The sequence below is a fragment of the Amblyomma americanum genome, chromosome 6 (assembly GCF_052857255.1).
Source record: "Amblyomma americanum isolate KBUSLIRL-KWMA chromosome 6, ASM5285725v1, whole genome shotgun sequence".
In the NCBI taxonomy this organism is placed as follows: Eukaryota; Metazoa; Arthropoda; class Arachnida; order Ixodida; family Ixodidae; genus Amblyomma; species Amblyomma americanum.
Genome location: NC_135502.1, coordinates 60717208 through 60732994, shown reverse-complemented (window position 1 = coordinate 60732994; position 15787 = coordinate 60717208). Strand labels below are relative to the sequence as shown.

At 47.8% G+C, this 15787-nt stretch overlaps 1 protein-coding gene across 1 annotated transcript in view; it reads right to left on the bottom strand.

Annotated features, from left to right (window-relative positions):
• LOC144095298 (chymotrypsin-like elastase family member 2A) overlaps positions 1 to 15787 on the bottom strand; it is a 65463-nt gene that overhangs the window by 5825 nt on the left and 43851 nt on the right. The window contains exons 6-8 of the mRNA XM_077629076.1: positions 8787 to 9064; positions 7286 to 7437; positions 6132 to 6331 (exon numbers count right to left, since the gene is read on the bottom strand). Of these exons, the coding sequence (XP_077485202.1) occupies positions 6158 to 6331; positions 7286 to 7437; positions 8787 to 9064 (604 nt within the window). The 3' untranslated portion in view covers positions 6132 to 6157. The remainder of the gene's footprint in view (positions 1 to 6131; positions 6332 to 7285; positions 7438 to 8786; positions 9065 to 15787) is intronic.

The window sequence follows — 15787 nt, the reverse complement described above, 5'->3', positions numbered from 1 at the left end:
CTAAGAACCCCAGGTGCTCGAAATTATTTGGAGACATCCACTATGGCGTCCCTGATAGCCTGGGTCGCTTTGGGACGTTAAGCCCCGTAAAACTGAACTAAACCAAACTAAAACTGCTATGGACGCTGCATGCTCCGCCTCCCTTTGATTTAGGGGCTTCATGGCTCCTGCTACAGCAATAATTAAGCCAGGGATCACTATGATTCAAGCCACTGCGTTATATCTGAGCTAGTAGTCAGAAACCTAAGCACTCACTCGACATATAGCCGTAAAATGAATAATAATAATAATAATTGGTTTTGGGGGGAAAGGAAATGGCGCAGTATCTATCTCATATATCGTTGGACACCTGAACCGCGCCGTAAGGGAAGGGATAAAGGAGGGAGTGAAAGAAGAAAGGAAGAAGAGGTGCCGTAGTGGAGGGCTCCGGAATAATTTCGACCACCTGGGGATCTTTAACGTGCACTGACATCGCACAGCACACGGGCGCCTTAGCGTTTTTCCTCCATAAAAGCGCAGCCGCAAAGTAATTTAACTCAGACACGGCACATTTTTTATCAGTACAGCTCACTTTCTTCTTCGTCATAGCACTATTCGGCAAAGTTGCCTTTGCTGTATTAATATCTTACGGTCACTGCTTGGAGTAGCTGAATTGCACCCAAAGACAGAAAAAAAAATCATTTTCATTTTGTCTATCATCTTCATTGGGCGGTCAGTGTTACACGTATTTCTGGTTCATCGCTTCGCTGCCTACCTGACACTGCGTTGAAAATAATTTGAACTTTGTGAGCATGTCGATTTGCCGCTTCAAAAAATATTTCGCTACAGGCTGGCAAAAGCAGTTCGGCACTGGTTCTGCCTCAGCCAACACACCTTTGCTTTTTGAAACACAGTGATGAAATTCAAAGTTCTTCGATGTGTGACGGACTCTGAGTCACTAAATCAACATGCCTATGAAACCCGTTGATACGGTTGGTCCATATTGGAGCTCCGATAGTTAATATTTTGAAACACTATGGGCCAATGGCCTGATGCCTAATATATACGCGGGTGACGGATCGAGCGTTATCGATAATGTGCCATATTTGGGGATGTGATCGACGGGGGCTGGAAGTGGGAGGTAGGGATAGGGTAGGGAGTGGCAGATTGCCTGAGCCGTATCAGGTACGGGAGTCATTGATTGAGCGATATCGGTAATGTATATATGTGGCACGATGCGATCCAGGAGGGCCGGAAGCTGGTAAAGGGGATAAAGGGAGAGGAGGAGAGGGGAGCGATACAGCCAGGGTTGCCCTTCTTTCGAGGGAAGGGTGAAATGACATTTGGAATCGTGCAGGAGGATTGTTTTGCAGGCCTGTGAGTAATCTATTCTAAAAGACTTCTTCGGTGTGGCTACACAGGACAGGACAGAACAACACAGCTCAGTGTTGCAAGTAGCTTTTGTGCTGCGTTTTTCTGTCTTGCTGTGTGGGGCCGAGCCGTACCTACCTTTTTTTTATGTTTGCATGGTTTCTTCTCTTTTCTTTCTGGCCAAACATTCCAGCGCTCAAAAAAAAAAAAAGACACGACGGTCTTGTGCGTCGCAGTCATCCGCAGTGGAGAAGAATAATCGGATCAGCGGCCTTTTCGGGCTGAGCGTGACGCGCTGTCGCGTGACGCGGACGCGACGCGGTTGGTTGCGCACGGTGGACCTGCACTCGTCAGAGAGCGAACCGGTCGTTTTTACTCAGTGTGGTGATACAAGTGTGAAAGTGAGCGATGCACGGAATGAAACGCTTCAGGGGACACAGGAAAGCTATGCTGCTGCTGTCGTAGGGAAGGAGGTTGGGAAGACCGCGGACGTATTGCGGCGCAAGTCAATGAGAGGGGCTGCAGCGTCCTTCAGACCATCCAGTTGCGAGCCGCACGGCGATACTGGAAATTGCGTGGAAAGTTTGCGCGGTATGAAAGTATTGAGGCTGCATATTTAGGTTCCAACATCACCTTCATGCCCGTGCGTATCAGTGCTCCAAGTGGTGTACAAATTTAGGGCAGCGTAACAACCTCTTCGGCTGAAGAAATTGACGTTATACGAGGATTTTGCGTCGTGTCTTTGCGCTAAGGTAGCCTCTATTTGGGATTTTTCTCAAGACTAAGCGTCTATAAATTTTTTCAGAACGTGAGAGACTTGTTGCTGTGCACTGAAGAGCTCTGGAATCGAGACTTCGCTTTTGATTAATTTTAACTATGTTATTTATTGGCCCCGTAGAATGACCAATTCTGGAAGTGGCACAGGCGCGGCAGGGTGCCCATCTGTTGAACGTAATTAGGAGCCCGCGAAACAAAATGAAAAGAGGCTTTGGTATCTTTGCCGTAACATCACAATGGAGCAACCCATATCTGTTCTAATTCTGTACGTTGAGCTCGTTATAACTTATCGGTGGGAAGCGCCAAAGTTTGAATTTGGAAGTGCTTCATAAACTTCAGTTGGTCGCTTGCTACTGCATGACACGAATAGCGGGATTCGCATGAAATCCACTTGTCGCTAGGGATGCACTTTTCAAGTACACCAGATGTACGTAAGTGCAGAAAGCTCCGTGAGCATTGTATCTGGCCATAAAAAAGTAAAAAAGAAAACGCAAAGCTGCTCGTGTGCAGTTGTTTGAAGTGAACTAAAATCGCTTTGACGGCGGATGTGAATGCGCTTTGCTTGAGATTGAGTACTGATGATTAATATCATGTATAGTTGCGTGCGAAGGCTACTGAATTTTCATGCGAAATGTTGGACTTGGCAACGGTTCCTTAGGAGTGAAAAAATGCCAGTGTAATGCCCATACATAAAAGTGATCCAAAAATCAGTCACAAGTTACAGGTCGGTTTCAATAACGGGTGTAGCTGTAAAAACTCGAGGACAGGTTATACTCAGGAACAGTTTACAGGCATCTCGAGCCTGTTGCTTCCGAAGCTTGTTAAACACATTAAGAACAATTAAGAAATCAGCCTTTAAAAGTAAAGAAGATTTAATAGCTTTTGTATCTCATGGTTGCAACTTCAGCAGGAGGGTTCCTAACATAGATCACAGCTGAGACGGAGACTGTTACGTACACGTCGAAAGCACTTTAGGTGAGAAAGGATGTTAGAACTTATATTTGGAGAGCGAAAATAAACAGAGAAATTTATTTGGTTCGCCACATTTTAAAACGAGTAAGCGTGCTAATGGGTGGGAAGTCAGGAAAGTGAAATGCAGGGTAAACTCATTCCAAAGCGCATACATTCCACTCGACAGCTTGTTGAGGCGACCGTTTTGTTGAATCGATCGCCTCAACAAGCTGTCGAGTGCCAGTCAGAAACGACGTCTTCGCTCTGCTGTTAGATACTCGAATAAGTGTGTTGATGTTCTCTTTTGTGCTTGCGAACGATATGCATTGTTCTTCTTTCGCCTTTATTGTTTTGCTGTTTTACGGGCCTGTAGCACATTTCATGTATCCTCCTTCCTGAAATAGTTGCTTCAGGCAATGGAGGTATTTAAGAACAAATAAACAATGATGATTGAATAGGTGAACAGTATTAACCCTAGTGAGCTGGTTTAACAAAAATCTCTTTGTTGACTTTTAGGTGTTATAGTTAGAAGCGTGGTTGTTTGGGATTTTCGAAAACGCGATTTTGCTCATTACTGCGCCACAACGAATTCTGATTGTCATTTCATTGACGCGTCACATGTCACGTGACAGGTTCGCTGCTCCGGCCGACCAACCTGAGTGGGACAGAGAAGGAAGATGTACCCCCTTTGCAAAATGTAACCAGGCTTCCCGGTTTGCTTCACAGTTGCATAGCGGAGCATCTATCACCCCCATCAAACTATAAATCACTGTGAAGTAAGCAGAACCCTTTCCTTCACCTTCCGATATACCTTTCGGTTTATAGGAAAGCCGCAGGGGCTCCACTATACGAGGGAGAAGCAAACCATGCAACCTGGTTACTTTTGGCAAAGACTGTACCTGCTTGTCATGCTCCGTTTGCTTGTAGATGTGGCCGCGTGCGCTGAACGGCCGACGTTTGAGTTTGCCGTCGAAGCGACTGGCAGAGTTGACGGTCAGCTAAAAATATCGAACTACTGCCAGGCGCTTAACTGTAATAGTTGAAAGTTAACTATGAAAATTTCGTTAACCAGCTCATTATTTAACACGACCGATTTGTTTGCTGAAGTCCGTCACCGCTGGGATTAATGTGCCACGAAATACATTTCTATATCTCAAAAAACCTGCGTTGAGACATTAATGGTGGGATTCGCTGAAACGCCCTACATAGACGTCGAGACACGGCGCTCCCCTGTCTCATGCGGTGTTTGGATGCCACCAGAGCTTCCAGTGCCTAGTGTCCGAGCAAGGCGGGTATGAATTCTCGTGGCGCGAAGGCAGCGCTCTGAAAATGAGTGTTCGCCTCACTGATTAGATTACGCGGCCCGTATGGCTCTGGCTCCGGTGCATGCGGGCGTGGTAAAGTGGAATAGAGCCATGAACGAGATATGCTACGCGAAATTTTGAGGAAACTGAATCGCGCTTTGTGTGAGTGCGTCCTGTTTTGTAGTGGCAGCCAAACATCATTGCCACCGAGGCGCACGGCCAGTGCTACTGTGTGGGCGAAGAGCCCCTTGTTAGCGTATGCGAGCATCTGGGACAACGAGCGTTTGATTACGGGCCCGCATCATCACAATCATCTCAAGTTCATGCACGTTGCCAAATTGTGTGAGTTAGTTTGAAGCCCTTAGGCTCTTTATTGTTATACTTGGGCCCATATATCAAATTTAAGGGGCAGGGCGATCACCCTTCACATCTTTCCTTGCGTGAAAGTTTCGATAAAATATTCCCATTGACCTCTTCTTTTTTCTGCGAAATAAACTGAAGTAAAACGCATTCGGCCCATGAGACCGCAACGAGAGAATTATTTTGTACCTTGAACGAAATTGTCGCGTGTGGTGATGCCAATAAATCAGGAGCTACATCTTTGTCGTAGCCATGTGCACAAGCTGCATCACGACTAATCTCAGCGACATCAACTCCGGGGTAGCCATGACATCTTTAAACGGTGATAATTTCCAATACCCCACGGGAGTTCCATTTCCACGAAGACTTCTAAGCCTTGCTATGGCAATAGATTCCTTGGCTGCCATGATATCCCTTAGCGATTCGAATGCCCAGGCTTTTGTAACTCACTCGGTACAAAGAAGTGAAATCCGTAGGTGTACTCAGCCCGCCGCTCCCAACACCATTCTAGCATGCACTCCAAACTCTACGTAGGTCATGGCAACGCGATAAAATTATTATTGGCTAGCAATTAACTGACGTTGGAGTCCTGGTCTTCAGAGTACCGCTGAAAACGACGTTACGCCGATCGAATTCCTATGTGCTGACTTCAAGCAGACGGCAACCAAGCACTGATTCACGGTTCTCTAAATGGGTTGCCTCTGAGTAAGACTCATCAGCGTTCATCAATTGATAATGATGCAGGACGAGTCGAGCCGTAATGAAACAGTCGTTTCCAAGATTGCCGTCTCTCTACTGAGGCACCCGACCACCGCATTCAGCGTAGTTTTTTAAGCGCTAATATGATTTGTTTTCACGGCGATTTGTTTATGTCGAAGGGCGAAGAAAATGCTGAGCGGCGATGATGGCAGGCAGCGTCTCTTTGCCACACGAGCGGAAAAGATTAAAGAAGAATCTACCGCTTCGACCAATTTCATTGTCAATGTTGCGCACTTCGTGTACACGCGAATTATTCCACTATTTATTTTTAAGTTCATATATCGTTTAGGGCTTCATCTCAACCTCAGCAGTGTGTAGATTGTTCTTATAATTTAGGCCAGGTTAACCGAAATACTATACTTCTCAACCTTCACGGAACAGGCAATTTAGAAGCACGACGTACACGGTACACATGAAATTAGACGACCTGCTTTTTGAGTTAGCATACACCTGCGTGATTTCCGTGAACACTACACGTGTACAATGTCAAGCGCTAGCAGGCGTAATCGAAATCTCGCTGTTTTCCGACTTCCGGCCAGCGACTCCATTAGCTGAGCTAAGTTCATTGGTGGGAAACAGCCATGCCGTTAGAACCGAGTTGCACTGAATGATGACGTAAGCATCCCTCACTTGAACCAATAGGGCGGTCGTGGTCATCAACTGCCGACGACTCCCCCCGTGGTCTGGGATATCCAGTCGAGGTACTCGGTGACCCTGGTGTACACGTCCGGGTAGTCGCGGTGAGCGCAGCCCGAGCCAAAGGACACGAGGCCGGCGAGTACCCAGGTGCCGTCGGCACGCTTGCACTGGAATGGGCCTCCGGAGTCGCCCTGCGGGACGAATATGCCAGCCCACACGACATGAGTCGTCATAGGCCCACTTGAATCCGTTACGACGCGTGCATTTAAGGCAGAGGGTCTGAAACAAATTCTATCGAGCGTGTACTCGTGTATGTGTGTTTATTTCTGGAAAAGGGGAATATCCCTGGAGGCACGCCCGTTAGCAAAAGTAAACAGTCGAAGAGGTTTCATTCCGTTCCTTGCTGTGTGGCTATTTATGCATCACAGGCCTTCCTAATCGCTTGAAGGTAGAATATCTCTGGTTCCCATCCCGTCCAAAGTTAGGGCTTCCACATATACTACAAGAGCCCCACTACATGGCTTAAAAGCAAAGACCTTGGTCTCCAAATTTTTGGCATAGTCTGTGCGTGGGTCTTGATATTTTATAAAAACGGAAGGAGAGGCAGTGGCATTAACTGGGCGACACTTGGGTCATGACGCCTTCTTGTTCGTTCTACATTATTTCCCAGACTTGCCCGCCTCGGTGGCTCACTGATTAGGGCACTTGGCTGCTAAGCCATAGGTAGCGGTAGTGAATCCCGGACACGGTGGCCACATTTCACTGGGGGCGAAATGCAAAAGCGCCCTTGTAGTGCTCAATATCAGCGCACGTTAAGGAGCCCCAGCAGTCGTAAATTAACGCGGTGACCACCTCTACGGAGTCCTTCATAGTCCACGGGCAGCTTCGCGACGTTAAACCCCATGTACCACATGCCGTACCATTCCCTGAACTCGTAACTGCACTGTTTACTCCCATAACCGTGTAGGATACATAGAATTGTTCCTAACACCCCAGCTCTCTCTAATTCTGAATCCTGGAGAAACAAACAGTGAATCACGGATTTTGTGGTAATTATTTTGCTGTTGACGCTAACGTGCATACCTGGCACTTAGGCCAGGACCAGGTCCCAGCTACAAGGGATACTGTGAGGTGCGGTCACTCACGTAGCAGGACCCGCGGCCTCCTTCCAGGGCGCCGGCACACAAGTGCCAGTTGCGGATGTTTATGCGGAATCGGCGTGCGTAGGGAGCGTAGCACACGTTGTTGTTGTACACAGGCACGCTGACCTCGCGTAGCACCGACGAGGGAGCCCCACCTGCAGGCAAAGCAAGCGCAGCGTGGTCTGGTAAGCTCACAGCACTCAGTTCCTTCTTGTTCACACACTGCGCAGCCAAGGTGTTCTCATCAGAGACAGATGCTCGCCCTGCACGCAAATTTCCTTCAAAACAAGAACCACACTTCTTCACACGGCCGCTGTGCGCAAGCGCGCCTCTCCTCCTTCAGCTCCTCTGGTTGGCAACAAGCCACCCGCTCTTACTGCGCATGCGCAGCTCATGTTAGCGACAGGCGCGAGCGACAGAGGGCGGCAGCTGTCAAGCACGCTCTTGCCGCTTTGCGGCGCAGTGTGGGCTTCGTGGAACAGGATCGCTCTTGCGTCTCCCGCGTGCGTTTTCAACCAGTTTTCGCACACTCCCAAGAGGGCGCCACATCTTGTGAAAAAGGCGCAAAGACAGCGATAGTGTGTTGACCGCGTTTTCTCTATATTTAGCCCTTCGGTATTCCTTTCCGCGTCATCCCCCTACTCGTACGGGTTAGCAAGCGTTTATCCTTTTCAAATGCCTCGTTCGACAAAACCAAACCATTCTGCTGATCGAAGAGAACTGATAGCCCCAGTATGTCTTTTCGCAACGAACCGCGCCTCTCTGCCTGATTCATCAACGAAATGATACCATGGAAGCGGTGGTCGTGAATAGAGCCCGCCCCTCTTGGGAATGGAATGACGGGCAAAAGGATGGTGAATTGAACAGCCCGCTTAAGGACGCGCGCATATCGTGATCACTCAAAAAGCGGAGCGATGGGGTCTTTACGCTCAGCCACGTTCAGTATATCGCTTCAATGTTCTGCCTGTCGGCCGCACAGATTTTCATTGCGCTGGTCTCCCATATCCCATCACTGCACCTGCTTGACGGAGCCTACGTCAGCCAGGTTTGACTAATATATGGACGACGGCGCCTTTTTGTCTAGAGTGAGCCCCATGTACAGCTAAAGCAGCAATAAAAGGCCCACTCGTTGTGAGAACGATGTTAGCTGGCGCTGGCACTCATCTTACACGATATCGCAAATGTCTGATCGTCTTGTTTGTATCAATTTATTGTTTTTACCGACGGGTGGGTCTAAATAAGCAAAGCATACCTCTGTGTAACGAAACAAATGAGCATTCGAAATTCACTCTGTTTTGTATCGTTGGAGTGCTTGTTCGTTCCTTTGGTTTATCAGCCTGCATATCGAGCTGCTCATCCCATCAATGTTCCCCAAAGTACCCACATGAGAACTCGTCAGAAGTGGGCTGCCTCCTCGTCGTTACTGCAGCGCACGACTCAACTCGACGATGTCCATCTGCAGTTGTTGCTCTCGTGATTGTGCGAATGGCCTGGCAGTGCTTACCTCCGGACGTGGTTGCGCCCCAGCCCGTGGAGACGCAGTTCTGTCCCTCGAATATCTCGTCTCGATGCGGCAGACAGACTGGCCGGACGCGACGGCTGAGCCGCACCCGCTTGGCCAGCTTGATGAGCGCAATGTCGTTGTTGTAGCCTTGGTAGCCGTGGTACTTGAAGATCTGCCGCGCGTTCACTTGGATCTCCTCTCCCTCGAGCACGTTCTGGTCGTGCTCTCCGACGCGCACCTTGATGATGCTCGCCGGCTGTATCACGGTGCCCTGTTGCCTGCGAAGCAAAGGAACCCGCAATTTCCGGTATAGAAGCTGCTCCGACCTCTAGGCCTCTCCAGTGCTGGTGCAGTCAGGCTGTGCAGCTCTGCTGTTTTGTCGTAAGGTACAAATCTATTTTAAAGCTATTTATAGCAGCCTGGCAACTATGGAGTGCCTAAACGACAGGCTCTCAGAGGCGTCTCGTTAAACTGTGCCAGGCGTTTCAGGGAAGCCAGCCATTAATTAAAATATATATCCTTTTTGAGGTCGTAAGGTGCCTTTAGCGACATAGTAATACCAGTGTTAGCGTACATAAGGAAATAAGTGATTGTTGTAACTAGCGAGCTGGTGAATTCATTTCCAATAGCTAACATTTTACCGATTACTGTTGGGGCCTGACTGCAATTAGATATTTGAAGCTGGCACTCATTAATGGCCATTACAGATTTTAAAATTTCTAATATGTGATTACCCTCGGTGATATCAAATCCGAGCGTCAATCAATCAAATAATTAATTAATTAATTAATTAATTAATCACTCTAGGCGAGCATGGCTAGAGAAATTTTGGCTATCTCGTTAACCTTTCGAAAACCACTCCAATTTTTGGCGCGTCCAAAGCAGTGCTCAGTAGTATACGCCACTCTGTGGCGCTCGTGGCTCGTGACTTTCTCTGTCTCGCCGCACTACCGCGCTGCAGTGCTTGCCGTTGCTTGCTGCTACTCGCTGCTCCAGCCCAAACGAATGAGCGAGAGGTCACATGACACGTGCGCCACGAGATGACGTGTACCCGCGGTCTCTCCAAGCAACCTCGATAGCTTGAATGGTGCTTTTTGTTATCAAGCTCGACACCACGTGCTCGTCGTTTACCCACTGCCTTGCTTAAGCTCTGTAGTCTGCTACAAGGGACACCTTTCTTATCAGGGTTGCCTTACAGATTTGAATACAACAGGAAGTACAGAGCACGTGCTGGTTTGCTTCTGGGATTTCCTTTGTGTCTCGTTACGCCGCAGCTTTCCAAATATCATCGGAGGCGAAGACGAACTCTCCTCCGTTCACACTCCAAAACTTCCACGGATGTCACAAGAGCTCCACGGCGTGGTTTAGAAGCAAACCCCTTGGGCTCTTTACTTTTGACGAAGGGCGGTACGTTGTCAAAGGAGGGAAAGAAGGGCGTACGACGGTTTACCGTGGAGGAACATCAATGAAGCGTGTACTCACGTGACTACAACAGTGGCGCCGCCGTGGCCACCCACTGGTCGCTGATGAGCCCGCCGCCGCAGAAGTGACCGCGTCCTACCGTCGCGGCCATGACCTTACGTAGGGACACCTGCAGCGGGAGGTCTTAGTTCAGCTTCGCGTTCAACCACTGCTCAAGCTCGAACGTCTAGACGAAGGACAATGCGCATCGTATATTCGTTAACAAGAGCACAGAATTCAATGAATGTTGACTTGTGACAAGTAAAAAAATGCGCAAAAAATTTTTATGAGATAGTCCACGCCACTCGCTGCAATTAAAACATAGCTAAAAATGTACCTCATAAAATAAACTATGTCCTCACGCTGTGGAGAGTCTTTGCGCAGAGGGGAAGTGGTCGGTCGGAAGTACTTGGTGAGCCCAGAAGTGAACAGGAACGTTATAAGCATGTGGTCACAGTGCCTCATCGGGGAACCTTTTTCTTCAATAATCATTTGGCACCAAGGTCGTTTTGTGTTCGAAATCATTCGTAATTGGTGTAAGCGCGACAAAAATTGAGCCTATAGTTTTTTTTAATTTCCCCACCATCCACGAACGTAAATTAAAGTTTTAAGTTCAAGTCTTGCTTAATTGAGTCATCATAGTCATAGCATTCAAAAGCTTTAGTATAATGCTCCTAGGCCATTTATCTGGAGAACACATGAGCAGCGTCAACTGAAAACCAACTGAAAGAAGTTAAACTTCGTTATAGTCAGCATATGGCCACTTCGACAAAACAATTTGTGGTTGAGAATTGTGCCATCTCTGAATGAGTTTGTCGGCACTGACCAAGAAAAAGAGTGACATGATACATCGGTTTTTACTCTCCGAAGTGCACACATTGCCATGAGACACCTGATGATATTAGTGAGGCTTTGCTGTCAAGCTAAGTAAGCTCATGCGGCAAATGCACACAAAGAATCAGGGGGGCAGTTCACATGGCAGCGAACAAGTATTTATTTGGGCCTAACAAGAGCATGCAATAAACCCAGCGGCTATCGTTTTGGTCACTTGAACAGCGAGGAGGTAAAAAGCAAATGACAAGCCAAATGCGGGCTTCGCAACCTGAAGCATCCTGAATAATTACCCCTTGAACACTGCTCAACATTATGCTCCGGGAAATGCTTTGCACCAAACAACTCATTGTAACGCTTGCAAGAAAGATGAGAGAAAGGGGGGGGGGGGGGTGGGAGGAAGCTGCAGGGATGCAAAAAACAGAGAAAAGGTCCACGCTAATAAAATAGTGTGTTTCATGGCTGTCCATTATACAACCTGTCCAGGACATTAGGGCCGGTGGAGCGCTGTGCAAATAAACAATGAGTCTCTGCCTGAGCAGGTATCATGGGACACCTGGGTGAGCGCAAAAGAAATTAAAAAAGTAAACGCGCAGAAATTAACATAATTCCAAATTACGTGAAGAATTCATGTCTGTAAGGCGGGGAAAGGGCGGGCAGCGGCCTTTGCACCATAATGCTTTCATTATAGTGAGCTCCAGTCACGAAAGCTTCTTGTCGCTAATATTGAGGTTCTCAATAAAGCTTTTTTGGAACCCACGGTCTTTACAGGCTATCCATTTCCTGAACTCGCGGCTGGAATGAGGGCAATTTTGGAGCTTTCAGAGTTCGGCGAGAAATAATTGGTTTGAACGCGTAATACCTGCGAATGAAACAGTGCGAAGTTTTCTTGTGCGAACATTTGAAATGGTTACATAATTACCTATTAAAAACCCCGATGAATTTCAGACTTCTTCGTAAGCGCACAGCGCCGGGTATGGTCGCAAGGAGAGGAGGTGCATGATGACGTCATATGCGCTCGGCGGTAGATTTTCAAGAAAAAAGCGCTAGCTATTAAGTAATACAATCGTCTTCTCCAATGGCAAATATCGCGTTAGCGTTGTTGGGCAGCATCCGACGATGCATTGCTAAGTGCTGGCGAAGGGACAGAAAATTGAAATCTCACCGTCCGCGACTTCATCAGCGATCATCTTCGGAACTGACAGGGAAAATTCCGAGATTTATTCTGGGATTTTGCTACAATTTTAAGTGCTGGCGCAAAGTTACTTGGCATGATTTGCGTAAGAAGCATTATACACTTGAATGTTTGGATCTCGTCGAATTCTAAGAAAAAAAAATAATTTTCAGCTGCCCTTTGCTGTCTGTAAAATTGCCTTCTCCTTTTTTCTTACTATACAGCACAGTTAGCAGTTGCGTTTAGTTATTTCTACTATTACGGTCAGTTAATGTGGCTAAGCTGCTAATCCTGTAAGGACCGCGGCGATTAGCCCAGAGCAAAAAAAAATGGGGGCAACCAGAATGATGTACGTTCATTCTCGTGGTCGCTACTGACTGACACATCGAGATTTTTGCCGCGTTTCCCGTTTGTAAGCGTTCGCGATCGCAAATTCTATTTCGCCAAGACACGTCGTGTGTCACAGGAGACAGGGCTCGTAGATCTTCGTTCCTGCTGGAATCTTTCGAGCCACGAATGCGGGAACAAAAAGGACCACGAAGAGAGACACCCGGTGGGAAAGCTTTAGCGACTGCCGCCGTAAAAACAAGAAAAGAAGCGCGTGTCGGTGACAAGCAGCAGCTAATGAATGCAAATGGCTTGTCTCTTGCCTTGGCTCGACATCTCTCGTTTCGGTGTACGCCACTCCGAGGTCGTAGCATCTGCGTTAGCAGCATGCTGCGTTTTAACGGCTCCGGCTCCTCTAATAAATCACTCATGGCACGGGGTTCTGCGCTTGTCGCGTACACGAATACGCTCTCCAACTTAATGGATACGGTTCAGGGCAAAGGGCGTGGCCGCCTGCTGAACTTGACGTCTTCGGAAGTCGCTTTACCGTAGCTGGTCCTGAACTATGTGGGGCCGGAGAACACCTTCCGCATCTGTGAGGGGGTTCTAGCCTCCTCACGTAGTTGTGGCTACGTCTAGAGAACGGCCTAACCGAACATCTAGTTCTCAAGCGTCCAAAGAACAGCAGGCTGTCTTGCTTATATTTAGTGCGACAAGTCGACTGCGCAAAGCGCCATATTAGATTGCGAACTTCTGAAAGTTTAGCGTGATCTTGGTACGCCGCTTTTTACTCTTCAGTGTTTGTCCGCTAACAAAAGTTCTGAAATTTTCGTGTTTGTGAGAGTCATAAAACTGCATACACTCTACACACGCCATATCACGGGTGCCCGCAATAGTATACAGGTCTTAATGACAGGATGCTGCAACTTATGTACTCACATTCACAGCGTAAAGACGAACACGAAACACGGTGGGGACACACCACAAAAAAAAAAACGGCGTTTTGTGGTGTCTCCCGTCGTGTCCGTGTTCGTCTTTGCGCTCGTGAATGTGAGCATGAAATACCAACTCGCCCAACAAGTGATTTTAAAACTTATGTACAACTGTGATAGAGCACCAAGTTGGCTAGTTGGCATTCGCTCGTGTCTGTCTTTAAGCTGTTGTCTTCGTCTTTTAGCACAGTATAGCGTTCTTTCTGTCTTGAAGACGGTGGTAAGCGGGCAGTGACAGTCCCCACGACAATGGAGAACTGCAGTGTCTACGAACACAGGCGGACCTAAATAGTGCACTTATTGAAAATGCTCAGCCTGCTTTTAATACGACCAAGCCCCTAGTTTTCACCAAGAGGCACGTCGCACACTGCGCACTGTGTTAATGGGCCCGACATCAGCAATGAGGAGGTATCGGAATCGACGCTGCCTTACCTGCCACGGCCACTCCCCGGCATCGGCGGGCTGGCCACCGACTATGCGCTCGATATTCTTCTCGTTCAGGAAGCTCACCCCGCAGCCTGCGTGAAGCGGCGAAGATGAATGCTGTTACATCGTCATTGGCCCTGTAGAATAATAATAATTGGTTTTTTTGGGAAATGAAATGGCGCAGTATCTGTCTCATATATCGTTGGACACCCTGAACCGCGCCGTAAGGCGGAAGGGATAAAGGAGGGAGTGAAAGAAGAAAGGAATAGGTGCCGTAGTGGAGGGGCTCCGGAATAATTTCGACCACCTGGGGATCTTTAACGTGCACTGACATCGCACAGCACACGGCGCCTTAGCGTTTTTTATGGAGAGCAAGTAGCAAATATTTACTCTTCTTTACACGCTTGATGTACCATGCACTGATCTTCCTAAGTGAGAAGAGCTCATCTTTTATGGGCATTTTTGCAAGACATTACAAGTATTTTAAGCTGACAAAGTAGGCAATATGCTTTGCCGGAACTTTAAAATATGCGTGGGACCATACTTGCGGCTAGATAATTATGATTCTACGCAGTAGAGTTTCAAATTTTTAGAGACGGCCAAGGACGGGAGGAAATGGAGCAAATGGAGATACAATACACTGATGCCCAAGATGCAAGCTTGGGCAGCACTGCCGGTCGATCATCTCGATTCGCCGTTATGAGCATGGTAACATTGCAGCGCTCTGAGAACAAGCACTGAGCTGTCGTGTCATATATTATGAGTCTAGCAGCTCTCAACGCGGACAACACCGTTTCCACCACGTCGACGAAGTGTTTTAAGCACTTCAGAACGCATCAACGCATTGCAAGGCTAGCGGAAAAGCGAGGAACGAGCTCCCACTAATTGCGAAGGAACGAGCAAAAGGGAACGGCGGCAGAACAACTGGATTTCGCGTCCCATTTATGTCATTACAGCGAGTCATAATGCGGAGATGTCAGCGCTTATAATTCTCGCGAACTAATCTCTCTCTCTCTCCGTCGCCGCGCATAAATTGCGGGCCTACTTCGAGACTTGGGGACGGCGGAATGTTCGCTTTCACGAGTAAACGCAGTTTGTAACCGCCGAACTGCGTTTCACAAAAGCGTTTCGAAATCTAACAGGCATCATCTGCGCGACTTGTGTGCGGCTGGGTATGATATCGCAAGCATATTACTGCGTCGAATAAAACTGAGCCCTCTTTGGCACTTGCATATGCCTGCGTTATATAGCACCGTGTTTACATGTGTACCTAGAATATTATAGAAGATGAATTTCGCTAACCTACCGCATGGAGGAGTACTTGGTGAGTCCACTTGTGTGTCTGTACGGGGCGCGCTCATCTCGCCATTTTGAAATGTCCTTAGAGCGAGGACTCGCATCGCCATACACTGCTCTACCTAAATCGATATTTGTAACACGATGGTTTAATGTGTTAGTTCATATAACCTACAATTGATAATGTAGTGCATTCTTTAGTTCGAAATAGGAAGATGCGATACAAAGATATCGCGCCACTGCTAGCACTCCAGGCCGCTAATGAGCCTGCAACATTGGTCGTTTCTGTTTTCTACTGCACATAAAACTGGCTCCGAAATAGAGATGAAGAAAGGATTCACAGGGAGTATATCTATCCGCTTCGGGCTTTCACTCACGAAAAGCGCTGCGCAGCTATTGTAGTAGGCCCGAGTAGAGAACAAAAGTTGAAGCCAACTGTTTGAGTAAGTCTTGAGGGACGGTTGCTCTACTAGAAAGAGCAGCCCTGACAGTCG